At 44.3% G+C, this 19,324-nt stretch overlaps 1 protein-coding gene across 18 annotated transcripts in view; it reads left to right on the top strand.

Annotated features, from left to right (window-relative positions):
• The window catches only part of LOC105694068 (FH1/FH2 domain-containing protein 3), a 63,681-nt gene extending 44,612 nt beyond the window's left edge, over positions 1 to 19,069 (top strand). For 3 of the 18 annotated variants that reach the window (XM_048654329.1, XM_048654327.1, XM_048654330.1), the window contains 17 exons: positions 863 to 921; positions 4,182 to 4,249; positions 4,334 to 4,439; positions 5,919 to 6,432; positions 6,593 to 6,852; positions 7,750 to 7,881; positions 7,974 to 8,316; positions 8,425 to 9,056; positions 11,169 to 11,329; positions 11,415 to 11,597; positions 11,771 to 11,890; positions 12,026 to 12,160; positions 12,353 to 12,495; positions 13,066 to 13,333; positions 13,503 to 13,626; positions 14,829 to 15,008; positions 17,493 to 19,069. In XM_048654329.1, coding sequence (XP_048510286.1) covers positions 863 to 921; positions 4,182 to 4,249; positions 4,334 to 4,439; positions 5,919 to 6,432; positions 6,593 to 6,852; positions 7,750 to 7,881; positions 7,974 to 8,316; positions 8,425 to 9,056; positions 11,169 to 11,329; positions 11,415 to 11,597; positions 11,771 to 11,890; positions 12,026 to 12,160; positions 12,353 to 12,495; positions 13,066 to 13,333; positions 13,503 to 13,626; positions 14,829 to 15,008; positions 17,493 to 17,566 — 3,502 coding nt within the window. In that variant the 3' untranslated portion in view covers positions 17,567 to 19,069. Of the gene's footprint in view, positions 1 to 862; positions 922 to 4,181; positions 4,250 to 4,333; positions 4,440 to 5,918; positions 6,433 to 6,592; positions 6,853 to 7,749; positions 7,884 to 7,973; positions 8,317 to 8,424; positions 9,057 to 10,621; positions 11,330 to 11,414; positions 11,598 to 11,770; positions 11,891 to 12,025; positions 12,161 to 12,352; positions 12,496 to 13,065; positions 13,334 to 13,502; positions 13,627 to 14,828; positions 15,009 to 16,055; positions 16,141 to 17,492 lie in introns of those variants that run through there. The other 15 variants (XM_048654323.1, XM_012414412.3, XM_048654316.1 and 12 more) reach the window with 12 other exon arrangements.
• The last annotated feature ends 255 nt before the right edge of the window (positions 19,070 to 19,324 follow it).

Below are 19,324 nucleotides of genomic sequence, written 5' to 3'. Positions count from 1 at the left end.
CTTTCGGGAGACATACGCGGATATGGAAACGTCGAGTCGCTCGTTCGTCTCTTTTGCTTATTGACTGATCAATTGAATAGGCGCTAGATGTCGACCCTTTGATTCGCAAAATTACGAACCGCGCGTTTAAAATAATAAAAGTGGTAATGGCCGGCGTTACGTCGTTTTTTTATCATCTCAAAACACGCGGCTAAAAATAGCACCATAACGTCGAAATGCCAACTTCAAAGTACGCTGCGAACGCGAGTATATTTCAGTACACATTTCGAAAGGGCTAACGCATCGTTACGATACTTATTATAACAAGGAGAATGAATAGAAATGCCGGTGGCTAAATTACGAACATCCCCCTTCGTTTCAGACAGGAAACGAACACGTTATCACACGTGGTTCATCTTTGTTCCCGCGTGTACACCATAAAGTCTACCTACTTCTTCACTCTTGTTTTATTTCACTTCTTTTAAATTTAAATGTTTTTTTTTTCTTCTTATTCTTATCTTCCTCTTTGTTGTTTTTTTATTTCCTTCTTTTTTTTTTTTTTAAGAATTCTTTGTCTGTTACCCGTGACTTTCTCACCGACGACTCCGTGAGAAGGTTCGCAGCGGACTTGAACTTGAACCACTCTAGCGTTCTAACCCAGTTTAATCAACTCCGCCACGCGTTCGTGCGGCATAAATTGATATGCAACAATTATACGGCCGAGCTAGGTGCCATGCGACCATATGAAACCGAATGAAACGAGAAAAGAAAAGAGAAAACAAAAAAAAAAAAAAATCTCATCCACGAGAATTCAATCAGAACTTCACTCGCCAATTTTATTTCTGCATACCTCCGTCTGATGTATTATCTAATTTTGTTTCAGCCGAAAAAATTCGATCGTCCTGAGGACTCAACTTTCCGTACGGGTCCATACGATAATAGGTGAGTTCGATTTTTCATCTGTTTTTTTTTTTTTCTTCTTTCAACCTTCAAATTTTCCGATCTACGATCACCCCGGAGTATTTTTCATCCCTAGCTTGCACGGACCGTCGCTCGCGGTGATATCGAAAAATTATGGAACCTGTACGGTTGATTCATGCTACCGATAATCCCGCGATACCGCCGACGAAGATGATCGATTCGATTTTTGAGTCGTTCGCTTCGGACGGTGAAAAAATATCCGTTCGACGTTCGGGTGCCACGATAAACTGGCGTAGTAGGGCGTAGGGATTTAATTCCGCCCCTTTTTCAAACGATTTGTCAGATATACCGTAGGAAAATCAAATCGGCTTTCGGATCGACCGCTAAAAATCTGCGGAGACGAACGGCTGTTCGCGATTTTTTTCACATCCGATGCGAACCGATCGAATTTCGTCCGTTCGAATCGTATCCGCGATCAAAAATTATTATACGAGGGATCGTCGCACGCTTCGTACGAATCGTAAAACCGATGCGTGAGTGCGTACCCGTGTTGTTGTTATATGTATAGGGGACACCGGTTCACGGAGACGAAAGAGTTTTGTCGGCTCCGAACACGATCCACCTGCCTCAAAGGCTTCGTTCGTTGACCCGGCTTCGACTGGTGCGTACCACCCGAAGACTTCGGTGAAAGAAGAGAGCCGGAGAAAGAGCGGAGAGTAAAAAAAAAAGAGTCGGTAGATCAAGGACAGAGTTGTAAAGGGAATATATAAAAATAATTAAAGAAAATAAAAAAAAAAAAAAATCACGCGTACGATCGAAGCTGCCGTTGCGCCGCGTTTTGCATGATCTTGGCGAATCTCAATTTTTCACTTCCGGATTTCTTTTTTATTCGTTCTTCGGGGACGTGACGCCGACGATACGACTCTTAATTGTCCCATATGCACCGGTGGTGTATCGCGAGACCTTAAATTGTCTTTCGATCAAGGAGAATTCTTTTATCTCGATCCCGAATCTCTCCTCGTACGTATAAACGTCGTGTTTCGTATTACGGTAAAGGGTTTGCGAGGTTCCCTCCGCCCTTTTTTTTTTTCTTCTTTCTCTCTCTTCTTTTCATCCCACCAACGAAATTCTCGCGTAACGGGACTCCGGTGGTCAGGTTTACTCCGCGCAACGCGTCCGACGAGGAAATAACGCGTCGTTTATTTTATACTCTAAATCAGAGTGCGCGGTTGAAACGTCTCTTTATGTCCGCGAAATTCAACGCGAACTTCGATATGTCCGCGAACGAGGAACGTATGTACGTCGGAACACAAGAGCCGCCCGACGAGGCCGCTCGTCGCTTTCGATTCCTTCTTCAATTTTTCCTCCCTCGTTTACATTAACCGTCCATATTTTTTTGGACGGGAGATCGCGCGTCGGCCAATGAAACGAAACTCGTTATTTCCGTGTACCTTGAGAAATCCGGGCGCGTGATGAACTCGTGAGAGGTCCCAGGCGTGGGAGGTGACTGGGGAGGCAGGTAGGTAACCGGTCCTGAGCGCGGGCTCCGCTATTCTTAGAAACGGGCCCTGCAGGCAGACCCTAATTACCTCTACCTGTAACCCGATGCACCAAGATGCATTATGCATTCGGAGATTGCGTGATACTCGGCGATTATGCGCTTGGCAGAATTTTTTATTTCCATCCGTTTTTTTGTTTTTTTTTTTCGTTTTTTTTTGTTCTTTTTTTACCTCCGCTCTTTTTTCCAGCGAAACTTGGAAGGGAAAAATAATCAAATTCCGTTTCGACGTCGCGGTCTATGGGGTGGAACAAACTTGTAAAATAATCTCCGTTGCCTATTGTAGTGAGAGAAACCGGCGGCGGTGCGCGGGCGGGCTAGCAAAAATTCTCTCGTATCGTTCAAATGCAGGTAGAATGGGATCGGAGATAATATTCGACGACGTACGAGAATATCCTTGGAAATTATATTCGGTAACGAGACGCGGAGACTCGGAGAGCAGAAACGACCCCATGGGGACCGGTTGTTTTCGGGTGAACGACTTTTGCAGGTTCAACTCTTTCGGTTCCGAACGAAACTCGCTCTTCGGCTATAGTTTCGGCGTCGCCAATACTTGTTCACCGGACTGTACCAACGGCAAAGAAACGGGAAGGCCATCGAGAAGAAGACGATCATTACCGGTCAATATTACTTAATACCGCCGTAAGATGGCAGCTTTTCTCTCGTAGGAGATCGTAAAATTATGCTAACCACTTTCTAATTTTGCATCGTATCGCCTCGGCATCGCGTGGCTTTTCAGCGGGCCGGTGAAGTGTGGCGTGGTGTGCGCGCGTGTGCGCGCGTGTGCGCGCGAACGATCCGTACAAGATAAACGGGGCAACCCGGGTACTTTGAACGGATCCCGCAAGTAACGGAACGAAAAAAATTCTACTAAAACAGGATTACGTTCTATCGTGCGATAATTCATTACAGGATCGAAGATCGGTTGTATTCGATTGCGGGCTGCTTTTTTTGTTTTTTTTTTTGTTTTCACAAATATTTTTCTTCATCGTTAAACATATTTCAACGCGTCGGAGAATATATAGAGAGGAGAGAGACCGGGTATTCGATCCGTTCAACGTTGTTTTGTACGGGATTCAATTAATTGGAAATCCATTCGAAAGTATTCGGCCGTAAAAATTGTTTTCGAACGGCGCACCTAGGAGGAGGGCACGCACCGCGCGCGGCTCACAGCTAGAAAAGTTCTCGCGCGCGAATTAAACGAGCTTAATTGGACTTTACGCTAATTGGAGTCGTCGTAACTCCGCGCTAATAAACAAGGTATACGAAAGAGAAACGAAAAAAGTAATTCGTATTGAAATAAAAATAACCGCCGACAAGAGGTCTCTCTCTGTAACAAGTTTTGCGCGTGGCGTCGGTTCACCGTTTTTTCGCGGAACAACGGTAATTAGACGAAAGCTACGGAGGAGAGGACTGGTCCACCGAGAGAGAGAGACTTCGAAGATAATCAAATTACACGAGGTCCACCTGAAATTACCCCGGAATTCGAATGACCGCGGTCGCATGTTTTTTTATTCGCGAACACTTTTTTAAACTTCGCTCGTACCGTTAACTCAATTATGCAAATTCACATTCGCGATATAATAACCGTTGTCTACGGTGATAAGGAATTTGATAATTTCTCATCAGATAACGCACTGATAATCGTTAGAACTTCGCTCGACTCTCGTCTCGGACGGTATTCGCCGTTATTATAGTATGTATTTGAAAATTTTTGTTGCAGAAAAATTGCTCAACAGCGAGGGTAGAGAATTGAGGCGGGCCTTGTTCTCTCTGAAGCAGATATTTCAAGTAAGTTTTCAAAAAATCTCATTAACCGCGGTCAACGAAACGATCGTACGAATCACGGTAACACGTCAACGGTTATTGTCGCAGGAAGACAAAGATCTCGTGCACGAGTTCGTGCAAAATGACGGGCTGGCTTGTCTCATCAAAGTCGGGAACGAGGCCGACCAAAATTATCAGAATTACATACTTCGCGGTGAGTAGAAATCCTCCATAGTTACCTAGTTCTAACGTTAATTAAATTCAGTCGTATATCGAATCGGAATCACATCGACGATACGACGATAAATGATAGCGGAATTTCGTCCGCGTCGCGTGGTACCAGCGTGGATCGAGATTATCCATCCGTTAGAAAGGTATCGAAACATATATATATATATATATACGTAGTACGGAGTTGGGTGGCCTTTGCGTGCAACCGTGCGGTGAGTCGAGGTGAGAGAAACTGATAGGGTGGAACGACGGCGCGTAAAAGAAGAGCCGAAGGGATCGCTGGGCTGTGTGTACGAGTCGAAGTGGAGGTTTGCGGAAACCCGAAAATCGTTTTACACTCGATCGAACGGCGGAGGGGGAAAAACCGCGAACGACCGGAATCGGGCGGGTTAAATTATCTCGAATGGTTTGCTGCCCGCAGCCTTTTGCGTACGAACGTATAATACCCAAGTGGAAATCCTTGGGCGAGAATAGCGAAAATCCATCCGTTTCGCTAGTTACTCGAGTGAGCTCCGTTAAAAATACTTAATCGCGGGTAAATCGTTCCACGAACAGGTATATGTGTACGTCTCAAGGTACGCGTTGCTAGCAGCCTCCTTCGTCGAACGAAAGTTTCCGTCTCGATTCGTTTTAGGTATAAAATTCGAAAGGAAAAATAAAATACTTTCAATTGTTAGCCGGACAGCCTTATACCAACGTGCAGCCTCGTCTCGAGTAAACTTAATTTCGATGCGTGCCAACTGGGCGTAGGTATCGCGTGACGTGAAGAGGATATACCGGGGATATCTTTAACCGTTTCTCTCATAGATATATTTTCTCATGCGGTTCGTGACCAGATTCTCATACAGTTCGCGTTCTCCTTAAGGTTTTTTTCGTTCGTAATTGAAGATCGTCTAGAACTCGGTCAGGAGTGGCACGTAGCGGGTACCTGAATCCGGCGACCTTACCACTCTCACAATCGAACAAAGATACCTCCACGGTAACAATTGCGAAGCCTCATTATCCGCGTCTAATTCAACGTCCGTTATCAGCCGTTCTCTGTGCCGTAACGCAAACCCTTCGCGAACCAGGCGAACAAGCGTCACATCTGGGCACGCCGTTAATTGGCTTCGCAAATATCAGCGAAATGACAGGGCGAACGCGACATTGCCGCGGTGTATATTGTACATCGATTCCGAAGTGTTCCAACGGCAGCAACGCCGTACATTAAAATACGCGAAGTTGAGGCGATAAATTTTTATTACACAATTCCGACTCCGCCGTTGAATAAAGTTGTAAACGTAACATAATATTTGTCGATATTTCGAAACTTGGAAAATTTACACGATCGTTTATTCCGGGTCCCTTATTAATTCGGTCCACGGAATGAGTTTCTTTCCTCACGTAGAGATTGACGTATTTTATACGATCTGCTTGATTCGATTCGTCGAATTATATCTTTGCGTTTTTGCGGACGACGTAGCCCTCGGTCAGGTGATGCTCTACGTGGACGGTATGAACGGTGTGATGGAACACGGGCAGACGGTCCAATGGCTCTACACGTTGATAGCTAGTCGTTTTCGTCTGGTGGTGAAAACGGCCCTGAAACTTCTTCTGGTTTTCGTCGAGTACGTGGAGACGAACAGTTTGCTACTCGTGAGAGCTGTGAGGTCCGTGGACACCTCGAGGGGTATGATACCCTGGACGAATATCATGAAGTTACTGAAGGATTACGACGCGGCCGACACCGAACTCCTGATATACGCAACGACCCTAGTTAACAAATGCCTCAACGGGATACCCGATCAAGATACCTACTACGATCAAGTCGACTGTCTCGAGGAACAGGGGGTCGAGGGTATAATTCAAAGGTACATGTCCAAGCAAGGAACCGACCTCGATCTCCTCAGGCAATTCCAAATCTACGAAGCCGTGCTTCATCACGAGGACGGGGATGACAGGGGCACTCCCATACGTCAGCTCGACGACAACATCAGGTCAGTAGCGGACGGTATGAAATTTATACGCCCGTCCGAGTTTGTTTCCTCGGTATCGCTGAGGGTTCGGTTGAATTTATTTTTCTTTCTTTCTTTCTTTCTTTCCGTTTTCATTTTATTTGATTTCTTGCGGGGCGGGGCGGGGCGGATTTCGTTGCAGAAAGACACTGAGGAATCGAAAATCACTGGTGGATTCGCACGAGCGTCGAAAATCTCGAAGGCACTCGACCGGCACGTCCCCCCTATCGATGTCCTTGAACGCCCGACTGAGTCCTCGGCTTAATCACACTTTAGGTCTTAGCTCTTTGAACACCACCCTAAATTCAACTTTACCCGACGACGGGGACGAGTCGAGTAGCTCGCAGAGTTCCCAAGGTCTCGGGGATGTTCAGTTGAACGGTAGCTACAAGGAGAACAAGGGTAAGGCCCCCCCACTTTGTTGAGTCCCCCACCTATTTCTACGAGTTTCATCCCCCCCCCCCTCCCCCGTTACGATATTTCTCCAACGCTAATTTAATTTCAAGTTACGTATAGCTGTGTACACGCACCCACACACTTAACCGGCGCACCGGTCTATATATATTCACCATGTTCACTTCTGTACACCGAGTGTGCTCAGCGTTAATTAAATATTTCAACACCCCCTTTCTCCACCCCCGTTGACGCCCCCCACTTCCGCCCCCCCCCCCCCCCCCCCCTTCCCCATAGACAGCGGGAATGCGAAAATTAATTGCAAATTGTTAATTGCTCGTTGTACCAATCGTTATGCAAACGGAGGTTCTCTCCTCGCGACAGCGCGTATCAAATTTCGCGAAGCTCGCAAACGCCTGGTGCCGCTTGGGATTCGGAAAACATCCCGATATATCGGGAGGACCGGGGCGATATTCGTCTCCTCGGTTAATCCAATTTGTTGCTAATCGCGCCCCGCCAACATTTCTCCTACGAAACTCCGGTATGCGATAATGACACGGCGTAAATTAAACGTTGCCAACTATCCAGTCGATGAATTTGAACTTGGCCGCCCACCGCCCACCGCCTGCCGAGATGTTGCGGCTATCGACGGTGTCTCGACGCACAACTTTGCCACGGTATCGCTCTCCCAACCAGACTCGACGCAAGTTACCGGTTATCTTCACCGGTGTTTATACCTCGCCACCCGGGAATATCGTCGAACTTAATTTTCACGTCGGTGGGAAGGTCTGAACTGTTTCGGAAACGGACGATAATCATCGTCGGACCGCGGACAACCCTCCTCCTCTCCCCGAACGCTACGTTCCAATAAATTAAAAAAAAAAAACCCACCGCTCGATCTTACAGTTGACGTTGGCGTTACTCCGGCACTCCGACGTCGTCGCGAACGCGCCGAAAGACAGCGTAGTTTTATCAGAGAGCAGCAGGAGGCTACCGCCAATATGAGGGCGTCCATCGGACACTCGGATGACCAGGAGAGTAAGTCTTCGCGAGGGAAAAAAAAAATAGTTTTTCGCGCAACGTTCCCTTTCCGTTGGATTTTAATTATTTTTTTTTCGCCTTATTCGAAGGTTCGTTTCCGACCAATGGTCAGAGATACACCAACGGATCGCCGGCTTACGACGGCAACGCCGATACGACTTCTAATAAATTATCGCGCGGCAACAGCCGCAAAGATTTGACCCCGCTAATGAACGCCGCGAACAAACTTGATTCGGAAGAAAAAAAACCCTGGTACGGTAAAAATCGGGACGAGGGTGTCGAGTGTGACGAGGGTAATCACACCGACGAAGATGACCAGGATCGCAGAGTGGTACTTCAACTGAAAAGGGAAGGAACGGTCAAGGATCTGACTCAAAAGTTGGCCGCGCAAAATCTCATCCCAAGCAGTCCGGTGGAGGACAAGGTCTCCAGGTAAATTCTCGGAGGTTCAATGTCACCGATATGAGTCAATTTCATTTCCGGTTCGACGTTCTGTTCTTCAATTCTTGGTGCGATTTTTGTTTTTTTTCATTTTTCCAGGATAGGTGACATGAGCGGATTGATATCCAAGGCGAAGGAGGGCTTGGCTAAATCGAAATCGAAGGCGGACGTTCTGAAATCGCCGACCGCCGATAATATTCCGAAGTTGACGGAGGTGAAAAAATCCGAAAACGAACTCCACTGGGAAGAGTTAGCGAGCAAAATGACACGGCCTCTGGCACTCTGTGATCTGGACTTCACTGATCTCAATTCCGAAGACGAAGTCGACGTTCTCAGTCCGGTTAGCATCGCCAACGGAATTCCTCCGCCACCCCCGCCGATGGCTCCTTCATCGATGGCGGGTCGGGCTCCGCCGCCTCCACCCCCGGGAGCGAGACTTCCTCCACCTCCGCTGCCGAACGCCGCGTCGCCTTTGTTTGGTGCAAATTTTAAATCCCCGAGGTCGCCACCAAACTCCGACGTAGCGAGTTCCCCGAAAAGTCCCGTGCTTTCGAATAAGAAGAGTAAAAAGACGGTGAAATTATTCTGGAAAGAAGTTAGGGATGATCCCATAATACTGTCGAGGCTCGACAAGAATAAAATGATATGGGACGAACTTTCCCCGGTTATGGTTGACACGCAAAAATTGGAACACCTGTTCGAGAGCCGCGCCAAGGACCTCATCACAAAGGTGAGCGATAAGTTTTCGTATTTTAATTAAGAAAATTTCAGGGTAGGTATTAACCGGTAACTCCGATGTGCGGAAGAAATATCAGCTCCCATTTCGAGGGCGATACGCGGTAGCGATTACGTGGGAAAATAATTTTCGGTTCGCTTCGGCGATAAAACGGGTGATAATGGGATGTAACTCGACGCTTGTTAAATTCGGAATATTCTCTTTGAAAATTTTCATTAATTCTCATACTCTACGGCTGTGATGCGAAATATTCCGTGATCTTATATTCGGGTTTTAAAGCGATATGACCTTCGACGAAATCTTTAGATAGCGACACGTCGAAACGAGGGCGATATTCATAGCGAGGCAGATCTACTCAGGGTCAAGATGCACCCCCCGGTGAATAATCGAATGAACAGCCCGAAACGCCCTACTCAGCAGTAGGACCGTAGATATTACTTTAAAGCCCTATGCGGACAGCCCGAAATGCTTTAATCCTGCCCTAGATTACGCCCCGAATCCCACTGCAACAAACTCCCGACTGTATAATGTATTTCTATTTGCTTTGCAAATCGCTCCGACCCCGCAATTTCCAAAACATTTTGACCAGCCGCTCTCCACCCCCGTTCCACGTTCTCTCCCACGTTACGCTATGCGCATAGGTCGCGGCTTGTTATGGGCTTTTACGGAAATGGTGTGCAACTTGAAGGTATACAACGCCACGATGTTGGACTTTGACTCGTCGACGAAAGGCAAATACGAGTTTGCCTTAACGTGTTTAGCTATTAATTGAATTAAATAGCTGGGTCGCGGACCCATTTACGTTTTACGCTCCGACACGTTCTAGGGGTGCACTCAATCTGGCTAGAAATTAACCAGTTGGAAAAGGTATGACTGCTATTGGTATTGTCGAGAATTCGGTAACGATCGTGCGATTTATGGTGGTGGATGCTTGTGTGACATGATTACATAAAATATATTACGCGGATAATGATTGGATGTGATTTACGTTATTGGGTATCGTAAAGATTATGAGGAATGGTAATGGTTTCCATTCGAGAGGAAATGAAAAGAATAAAATAATCGAACCGGAGAAGAGAGTAGAATAAAGAAGAGAGAATTTTTATTAAAAAAGAAGACTAATTTTTTTTTCTTGTATTCTTTGCAATCTTGTTGGTGCGCGCACGATACAAATTGGCATGCTGGAATTTGACAGGAGGTGAGTCCTAATTCCTTAATTTAACTTTCGAACCTAAAGCTTTTTAACACGTAACAGCGTTCGTGATCATTGATTGATTTTATTGAAGCCAGAGCTGCGATTGACCCGACGATTGATTTTTGAGTAACGCGATTCCAGATCTATATGGTGTTGGCGGAGGGTTGAAAAAGTGAAATAAAATAGAACACGTCGTTATAATCGCATCGTATCGTTACCGATCCATTCACACGTTTTGCTACGAGGGTATATTGAAAATCAGCCGGCTTCTAATAAAATCAACCGTATACGAACCGCCTCGATTCGCTACCGGAATTTCTTACGGGCTGTTTGCCGGCTTATTGTGGTTAGTTGGCTGACTGATTAGTTGCAGGCTACTCACTCGCACGGTTGGCTCATCATAGCAGCTTGGTGAACATTAACGAGCTAATTTTGTTTAAGGAGAAACGCGGCGAGCTTGAACTCAACTGGAACGTAATTTCGTGGTTTTCGTGTCTTTATTTTGCACGTGGGATAGAGCAGAAACTTCACTCGAATTTCTAGTAGTTAATTTCCTACCGGCTCGTAGTCGTGTACCACGCTTCTTCTTTCTATCCATATTTCTCCCCCCCCCCCCCCCCCCCCCTCCCCCGGGGTTTTGGTGGATTTGTAATTAAGTCTCGTCATTCAATCGTTGTGATATAAAACAGACGGAACGAATGTCGACAATGTAAGTGAGAAAACAAAACCCATCGATTGTGTTCCGTGAGCGTCTCAGAATTCAACTGAACATTGACGCGTCTGTAGGTGCTTTGCTTCGTTTGACGAAATACTCTCTCTGTCGAAAGCGAGAAACAGTAATTGTTTATTTTTTTTTTTTTGTCTCCGTCTTCGCTCTTCTCGTTTTTTTTTTTCATTATCATTTCATCGAATAGAAACAGCAAGAGATGAATAAAAACAAGGAAATCATCGTGCTGGATCACAAGCGGTCAAACGCAATAAATATCGGGATGACGAAACTACCACCCCCAAGATCCATAAAAACGGCAATTCTCAAAATGGACGCTACGATTATGAACAGAGAAGGGATCGAGGTGAGTCGAATGAAATTTCGACACTTTTGCTTTTTCACGTAAAAAAAATCGGGCGGTCTTCATTCGGTTATTTTCAAACTCTTAGAAACTACTGACCATGTTGCCCACCGAGGAAGAAAGATCTAGAATACAAGAAGCTCAAGCCGCTAGTCCAGATCTTCCGTTGGGATCCGCCGAACAATTTCTCCTGACACTGGCGTCCATATCGGAACTTCCCGCACGATTGAAACTCTGGGCTTTCAAACTTGATTTCGAAAACTCCGAGAAGGTAAGCGGAAGTGCGAAACGCAATTTTCGCATGCATACGTTACTCTTTTCCCACTACCACGTGGAGAAAACGTACGGATATTTTCAATGATCGTTGATCGAGCGACGCTTAGATATAACTGAATCGAATTTTCGACCGACAAAGAAAAAGAAACGTGCACATCTCGGTTTTAGGAAATAGCGGATCCCCTGATGGACCTCAAACAAGGAATGGAGACCCTCAAAGTTAACAAAACGTTCCGCGGGATTCTGAGCACGCTGCTTTCGATCGGGATATTCCTGAACGGAAATGAGGTACGTCGATAAAAAAAAAATTCAAGCCTGCTGAATAATCTCTAGACAGCCCTGCTACTCGTTCGAACTACTCTGATCTAAAATTTTCCCCATACACCGAGTCTTGAACTTGCGCTTTCGTCTTTTTCGTTTCAGGTGAAAGGATTTCAACTCGAGTATCTGGCAAAAGTGCCCGAAGTCAAAGATACCGTACACAAGCACTCTCTGCTGCATCATCTATGTCACATGGTGATGGAAAAGTTCCCCGACTCAACCGACCTGTACTCAGAGGTGAGTTATGAAATTCGCGAATAGTTATTTCCGAATAGTGCGGATAAAAGACAGGTGTGCCTTCCAATATTAGACGTAGTTCGCGCTGCCAACTTCGAACGGCTGACGTCTACGTATTGAGCTTTTTCATTTTTCATTTTCTTTTTTTTTTCTCTTCACATATTTCCTTTTTCTCGGTTTACTTTCGCTCAGATCGGTGCCGTGACCCGAGCATCAAAGATAGACTTCGACGAGCTGTCGGGGAATATAGGAAAATTGGAGAACGAGTGCAAAGCATCGTGGGACCACTTGAAACTCATCGCCAAACACGACGGCTCTACGATGATGAAAGTGAAGTGAGTAACCCCCCGCTCGTATATGTACAACCATTCGATTCGAGAGTTAATTAGTTAATTTCGGTACGTGCATAAACGCACGTGACGACGTACCTCTCGCGTCTCGTATCTCCCTTTCAACAAAATCTAGGGAATATCAAGGATTCGGTATCGCGTCCTCGTTGCAGGGTGGAACGCACGTGATCTTTCGCCTCACGTTCTCCTATTAGTTTGCGCGACTCGAGCTGCAAATTACAAAAGATACGGAACATCCCGCCGAAAGATCTACCAATAAATCTGAAAGCCTTTTTTTCTATCAAACTTGGCCCTCGCCCAAGCGGTCCTCCATTAATTACTCCGACCACGATTTTCTCGGACCCCACCCTCGAACATCCCTCATAGTTTTCGCATTTTCTTCCCTCTCACTTACTTCTATTTATTTTTTTTTTTTCTCTTTCCTCTCTCGTTTCTTCCCTCACCCACCGAGCGAGTATTTAGTCGATCTTATCGCTCGAACGACGCCAGAGCGGAAAAATTCCGAAAGCGATTTCGGTGTGTGTAACACGAAACGTCTTATTCCTTATATTTCAGGATGTCCGATTTTCTGTCCGACTGCGCGGAGCGTATAATCGTTCTAGGGATCGTCCACAGACGTATAATAAATCGTTTCCATAAGTTTATACTGTGGCTCGGTATACCGTTGCATCGTCTCCAGGACACGAAACCGAATGAATTCTGCAGAATAATATCGGAGTTCGCCCTCGAGTTCAGAACGACCAGGGAAAGAGTTATACAGCAGCTGGAGAAAAAGGCGAATCATCGGGAGAGGAATAAAACCAGAGGAAAAATGATAACTGAGGTGAGAGGTAACTGTACGGAGAAGGGACGGTGAAAAATTTGACGTTTCCGAGTTCACGTTGACCTTGTAACCCTGACCCTAATCCCGAGCAACCGGACGATAGTGCGGTGATGCGGTTTTAACTGTTAGCTGAACGCCCACGGCGTGGCGTACGTCTGCTTTGTTTCAGGTCGGGAAATTTCGAACTAAGGAAGACAGAGAGGATGCGGAACTGAGGCAAGTCCTCGGATGCGATATCTCTAATGTCGAGACAATCCACGGCACTTTGCCCTGGAGGCGGCAACGGAAGGAAGGTACGTTGCCGAAGAATTAAATAACTTTAATATGAACAGGTGTGTGTGTTTTCCCGAAACTTTGTACACCCGCTAAACTTATACGATATGTAATTCCGCCTCGCGCACCTCAAGCGTCGCTCTCGTTGTTGTTTCCTCGTCGTCGTTATATCTCGGATTACGCGATGGGTGATAATCGGGGCTAGATCGCGAGGCGAAAATTATTGAACGGGCAAAAATCTTCCGCTCGATTCTCATTCCACTTCGTATTCCTCACCGCTGTGTACAGTGGCAAGGATTCAATCACAATAGGATTTAAACAGGGGCTAAGAGGTTTTCGTCAAACTTTTAAGCCGATTCAATCCACGAGGATCATCCGTTTCCCCGCTAGGAGCTGCCGTTGCCTCCGAGGCGGTCCGCACGGCAGCCTCCGTTCGATAACGCGATGTAGGTCGTAAGTATAAAAGGTATAGGGAGTCGATGTTTCGCGCAACCGATTTTACGAGGCTTTATTGAATCAAACTTTTTACGAGGGGGTTACCCCCCCCCCCCCTCGCCCAGCGATGACGATCATCACGAGTCGCGCAGTTTCTCGTCCCTAAAAACTGTCGAGAGCAAATATTCGGATAGTTTGAAACGGGGGGGATATCTGTTTCGCGAGACTTTTCGACGATACAGTCTACTTCCGGTCTCGAAGCCTTTATTTCCTAGATACGTACACACACGCACCGTATACATAGCGACAGATAAATTTTCAGCCGAAATAAATGTCAGCTGCCCGTTCTCTCGAACGACGAACGAGAGGGTATAACACGAGCGTATAAGACCCCCCTTAGCTGCCCCATACAGTATAGGAGAGTTTTGCTTTCGCGTTCTTTTTTTTTCTCTCTCTCTCTCTCATTCTCACATTTTACTCTCGCAATGGGATATATCCACCGACGGTCGCAAAATATGAAATACAGAGGGACTTCCGTTGGTTTACAACGTGCGAAGTGTATCGGTGTGCAGCGTCAGGGACATTTCCGGGGTAGGATTTCTGCTACGTACATCTTGCGCAGAGTTTAACGGGGTAAAATCGCGCGGACTGCGGGTTTTTTTTTTAAAAGAGAGTGGACGCGGAATTTTTTCCTCGAATTTTTTCCCCACACTTTCCGAACGGCGATTCGACAAATAAACGATTCGCACGTTTTTTTTCCCGTCGAAAGTGGGCCAAAATTTTCAAGCTCGTGTTTCAGGTCGCACGGTTTTGGGTCCTCTTCTGAGGGACGAATCGACCAACGGCAATCTTACGGACGGGGATGACGAACTGCTCGAATCACTCGTGAAGACTGCGACGAAATCACCGGCTACGCGTACAACGCCTAGGGAACGCAAGAGGACACGCCACGCCGATCGTAAGTCCCGTAAGTGTGATCCCCGCACCCTGCACCCCGCACCCCGCACCCCGCTGCACCCTGGGCACGCGTTCACGGTATAACTGAGGCGCAAAAAAACGGTGGCAAAAAAGAAAAAAAAAATAAATAAATAAATATATATATTGAAAAAATATATATGCCCTCTGGAAATACCATTCCTCGCTCAATCAATCAAAGTGTCCCGACGCCCAATGGATTTGGAATCCGAATCCAATTCTATGGAATGCCATGCCTTGTCTTCTCATCTCTTTATCACCGCGGTTATTTGGTTTTTATCTACTCTTTTTTTTTCACCGGGTCCTCTGCGCAGACCCTCGTAAAGCTCGCCGGCCTTTTCACCGGCGAATTCGCGCCTCGTACACCCATCACCGAATTGCTTTTGCTAATCCACCCGACAAACCCCCTGGACAATTCGTTTTCAATTTGTATGTATATAACCGACTAATGGTTTGTTTTTCTTTCCATACCTCTAATAACGTGAAGTTGAATTTTTGAAAAACTGCCGACGATGAATAATCGTCGAGTTTTTTTTTTTTTGTTTTTTTTTTTTCTTATTTCAACAGCCGAGATTTTTTTTCCCAAATTTATTCACTCGATATTGGTTTGCTGTTATTATCTTCATACCGTTTGGTCGTGTGCCAGCGATTTGTAGATCATCGCAGGTATACATACATATATCTGAACGGGTGATCGAACGAGGTGTTCCGTTTACTCGGATATCTCGTGGAGCATCGCAGTTTTGTATTAAATACGATACGCCAGAGACGCGAAGAAACAAACAATTCCCGGCGTATAACCGCCCCCCCGCCCCATCTAGGGTGTGTCGATGACGCCGAGGGGGTGGATAAAACAAGAGGGTGAAGGATCGCCATAAACTTTGGCGGGACGGTTGCATTCGGTTTATCGTACAATATTTTTTGTGTGTGTATATGACATGTATGGGTATGGTGCAGGTGATGGTCTGTAAGGTTCTCGAGGGGCTTCTGTGGATTTTCATAGCTTTTCACAGGCTTCGTTTCTCTTCTGTCCTAACAGTGAAGCGATCCCGAACCCGCGAGAACAACACTACGCCGGAAGGCTATCAACCGTGAACGACCATTCGTATATACTCTGCTGTAAGGTTAATAGGTTAAAGCTTTTTTAGCATGGTTTCGGTTTCCTTTCATTCCTTCTATTTTTTTGATTTTGAATTTTTTTTAATTTTATTATTTCGCATGCGCTTCTAAACTCGGTCATTTCATCCCCATCTCCTCGCATGAAAATATAATTCTACAGATTGCATCAATTATTTCCAGAGTTCAAAGATAGAAATACCTCGGAGTTCGGCTTGTTTTTAATTCTAGTTTCATTTATGCATCATTCCGCGGCGGGTATGTGGATGAAATTTGTGCCCCGACAAGCATAGGAAATTAAATGGTAATTAGGGATGACAATTGCGGCGGCAGATTCTAATTAGCTTAATAAATCGGATTAATTATAATAAGGAAATTATCTCGCCTCCGGTACCCGCCAGCGTTATAATGGCTTTCGCGAAAATAAAGACGCCTGCTGAAAAGGTAACGGGGAGGGTACGTGTGTTCTAAACCGGGTAAGGAATTTAAAAAGAAAAAAAAAAAAGATCGCATCCCTGGCCTCCCACTCGTTAAAATAAAGGCAGAGTAGCGTATAATAGTATCGTTTCATTTTTATTTTCATATTTAATCCCTGAACTCAATCCGACAAAAAATGCAACTTATTTTTTTACCTCACTGGGCCTTTAGAGACTCTGTATAGTCGAATTTCCTGCAGTTATTATTACACCGGAGGGGTGTTACCTTGTCTCGTGAACCTAATTAGTAGAGCGGTTGTTTTTTTTTTTTTCTCTCTATTTTTTTTTAAACATATTACCCTGTTCTCGCGACTAGGGGGATCGCACGTAGTAATTTGCGCGCGGCATATTTAATTTAAATTTACGCATCTCCTCTCTCGAGGAGAGAGGATAAAAAAAAAAAAAGAGAAGGAGATATAATTCCCCCTTCAGCTATCGGGCAACACTATATTTCGTGGATAGTCGCTTCAGTCAGGTGGGAAAAACCTTTTATCTTGAGGAGTTTTATTTTTTGTTTTTCAACCCCCTCGTTTCTCTTCTTCTGTTCCCTGTACTTCGTTTTTTTTTTTTTTGCTTATTCTTCTTTTTCTCATCTAGTCTGAGGCCATCTTCTTAACGAGTGACTTGCAATTTTTGAAGAAGATAGACAGCTCCGACATTACTTTAAGCTGGGGCGGTTTGGCATGCTTACATAACAATGAGAACCTGGCATGATGTGTACATTTCTAATCTAATCTGATCCAATCTTGTGTTATCTGACAACGAAAGCAACGGGTATAACGGCGGCGGCAGCAACAGAATGCTTCGAGCTTTGACGATGTCCGGTAGATTTTTTTTCTTTGCGGTAGAGATATTTTTATAGGAAAGGCGAACGTTTGTTACAGTGCGTAGAACATTGAAGAATGGTCTCTCCGAAGAAGAGAAGAAGCACCTCGCCGCGTACATCAAGGGCTACTGACTGTGATATACATGATGGGAATCGCGGGGGCGATAAAAAAATCTCTTGGAATTTTGAGAGCGAATCCTCGAATTTAAATCTGTGCAGGAAGTCCAGGGGTCACAAACGGGAACCCAAATCGATGGCCCGATCGACTCCTGAATTATTTTATTTTATTTTTTTTTTTTCTCGTCTTCTGGACGCACGTACGCGAGGGAGTATCGTATAGTTTTATTTCGCAGAGTCTCTTTTACTCACAATTGGTTATAGGGTATTATTCGCACCCTGATAACTTTTCCTATATACGAATATCTTGCCAAACATTCTGCGGTCGGATAACGACTGTGGTGTTAATAAGTAAATTACATTATAATTTAAAAAAAAAAAAAAATTAGTTAAATGAAAACTCATTGACTCGAGTCAATCGCTTGGTATGTTGTTGGCATTACCGTGGAACGAGTAACGCGCCATTTCCTCTTTTCTTTTTTTTTTTCCAACAAAGAGGTAAAGAAAAAAAATGAAATAGTTATCTTTACGAATAATGGTAAACGTCAATCTGCTTTTCACCTAGATATACACGCATACTGAATATTATCTGGGCAGATGCAATCTTCAAATTTAATTTAAAAATCCTCGATAGACGACCGCAATTCAATGACTCGTTCATTCGGTCCCTGTCAAACTCTGTCACATCCGAATAATTTTACGTTTTCCTTCATACGATAATAAAAAAAAAAAAAAACCGACCAATTTATCGATAACCGAAAATAATCGCCAGGGCTTTTATGTTCCATAATATATAACCTTCGAGAAACGTACAAACATCGAACGATACATGAAATAACTGTGTATCCATGAATGAATTATCGACTTTATTGCCGATTCATTATACAGCAGATGAATGACCGATTGACGAAAAACGAGCAGCGTCGAAAATTTCAATTTCAATTTGTTGAGAAACAAAGCAAAAAGAAAAAAAAAGAGAAGATAAATTGTAAAACGTAATTGATTCCCTCTGGAAAATCGGTAGATACGGAGGGCGGAGTATTTATGTATAAAATAATTACGTATAGAGTTGCTAACGATAAAATGGTGATAATAAACTTAGATTTTAATTGAAAAAAAAAAAAATTGTGCCTCTATATTTGTGATCTGATAAAGATTAATCGTGTTCGATCAGTTGCCGAAATTTCGGATCACTCTCGCTGATCTGAACGTTTGTGAAAGGAGAAAAACGAGATAAAACAAGAAAAAAAAAAAAAAAAACCTCGATTGAATTACCTGTTGCTCGATTTTATTAATTCGCGTTTGAAAAGAAGAATCAATAAAATAAATTGTAAGATTCGAGAGAGAAATAGATAGTAAAATTTATTTCTATACGATATATATTTACAAAATAATTAATTAAATATATAAATGAATGTAATTTAATTTTTAATCATTGTGCGATGAACCGTAGAAACCATGTATGTGTAAGTTTCTTCGAAATTAATGAATAAACAAATCGCAAAACTATCGACAATATCATACATCGTAATAATTCTACACACATCCTTTGTAATGAGGGGATAAATTATCAAAGACGTTTATTTAACAAAATGTGTTCAGAACACCGTTTTATTAATATTATTAACCTTTTCTCCATCTTTAACAACATACAATATTTGATAACCGAGATTGCAGACGACTCGAAATTATAATAATAATAATCATAATTATGATCACGATGATAATCAACATTAACTTCAACATCGATATATATGATAATAAAAATAATAT

Source organism: Athalia rosae, chromosome 4 (assembly GCF_917208135.1).
Source record: "Athalia rosae chromosome 4, iyAthRosa1.1, whole genome shotgun sequence".
NCBI classification, from domain to species: domain Eukaryota; kingdom Metazoa; phylum Arthropoda; class Insecta; order Hymenoptera; family Athaliidae; genus Athalia; species Athalia rosae.
The sequence above is the reverse complement of the archived record's forward strand: the minus strand, read 5'-3'. Positions and strand labels throughout refer to the sequence as shown.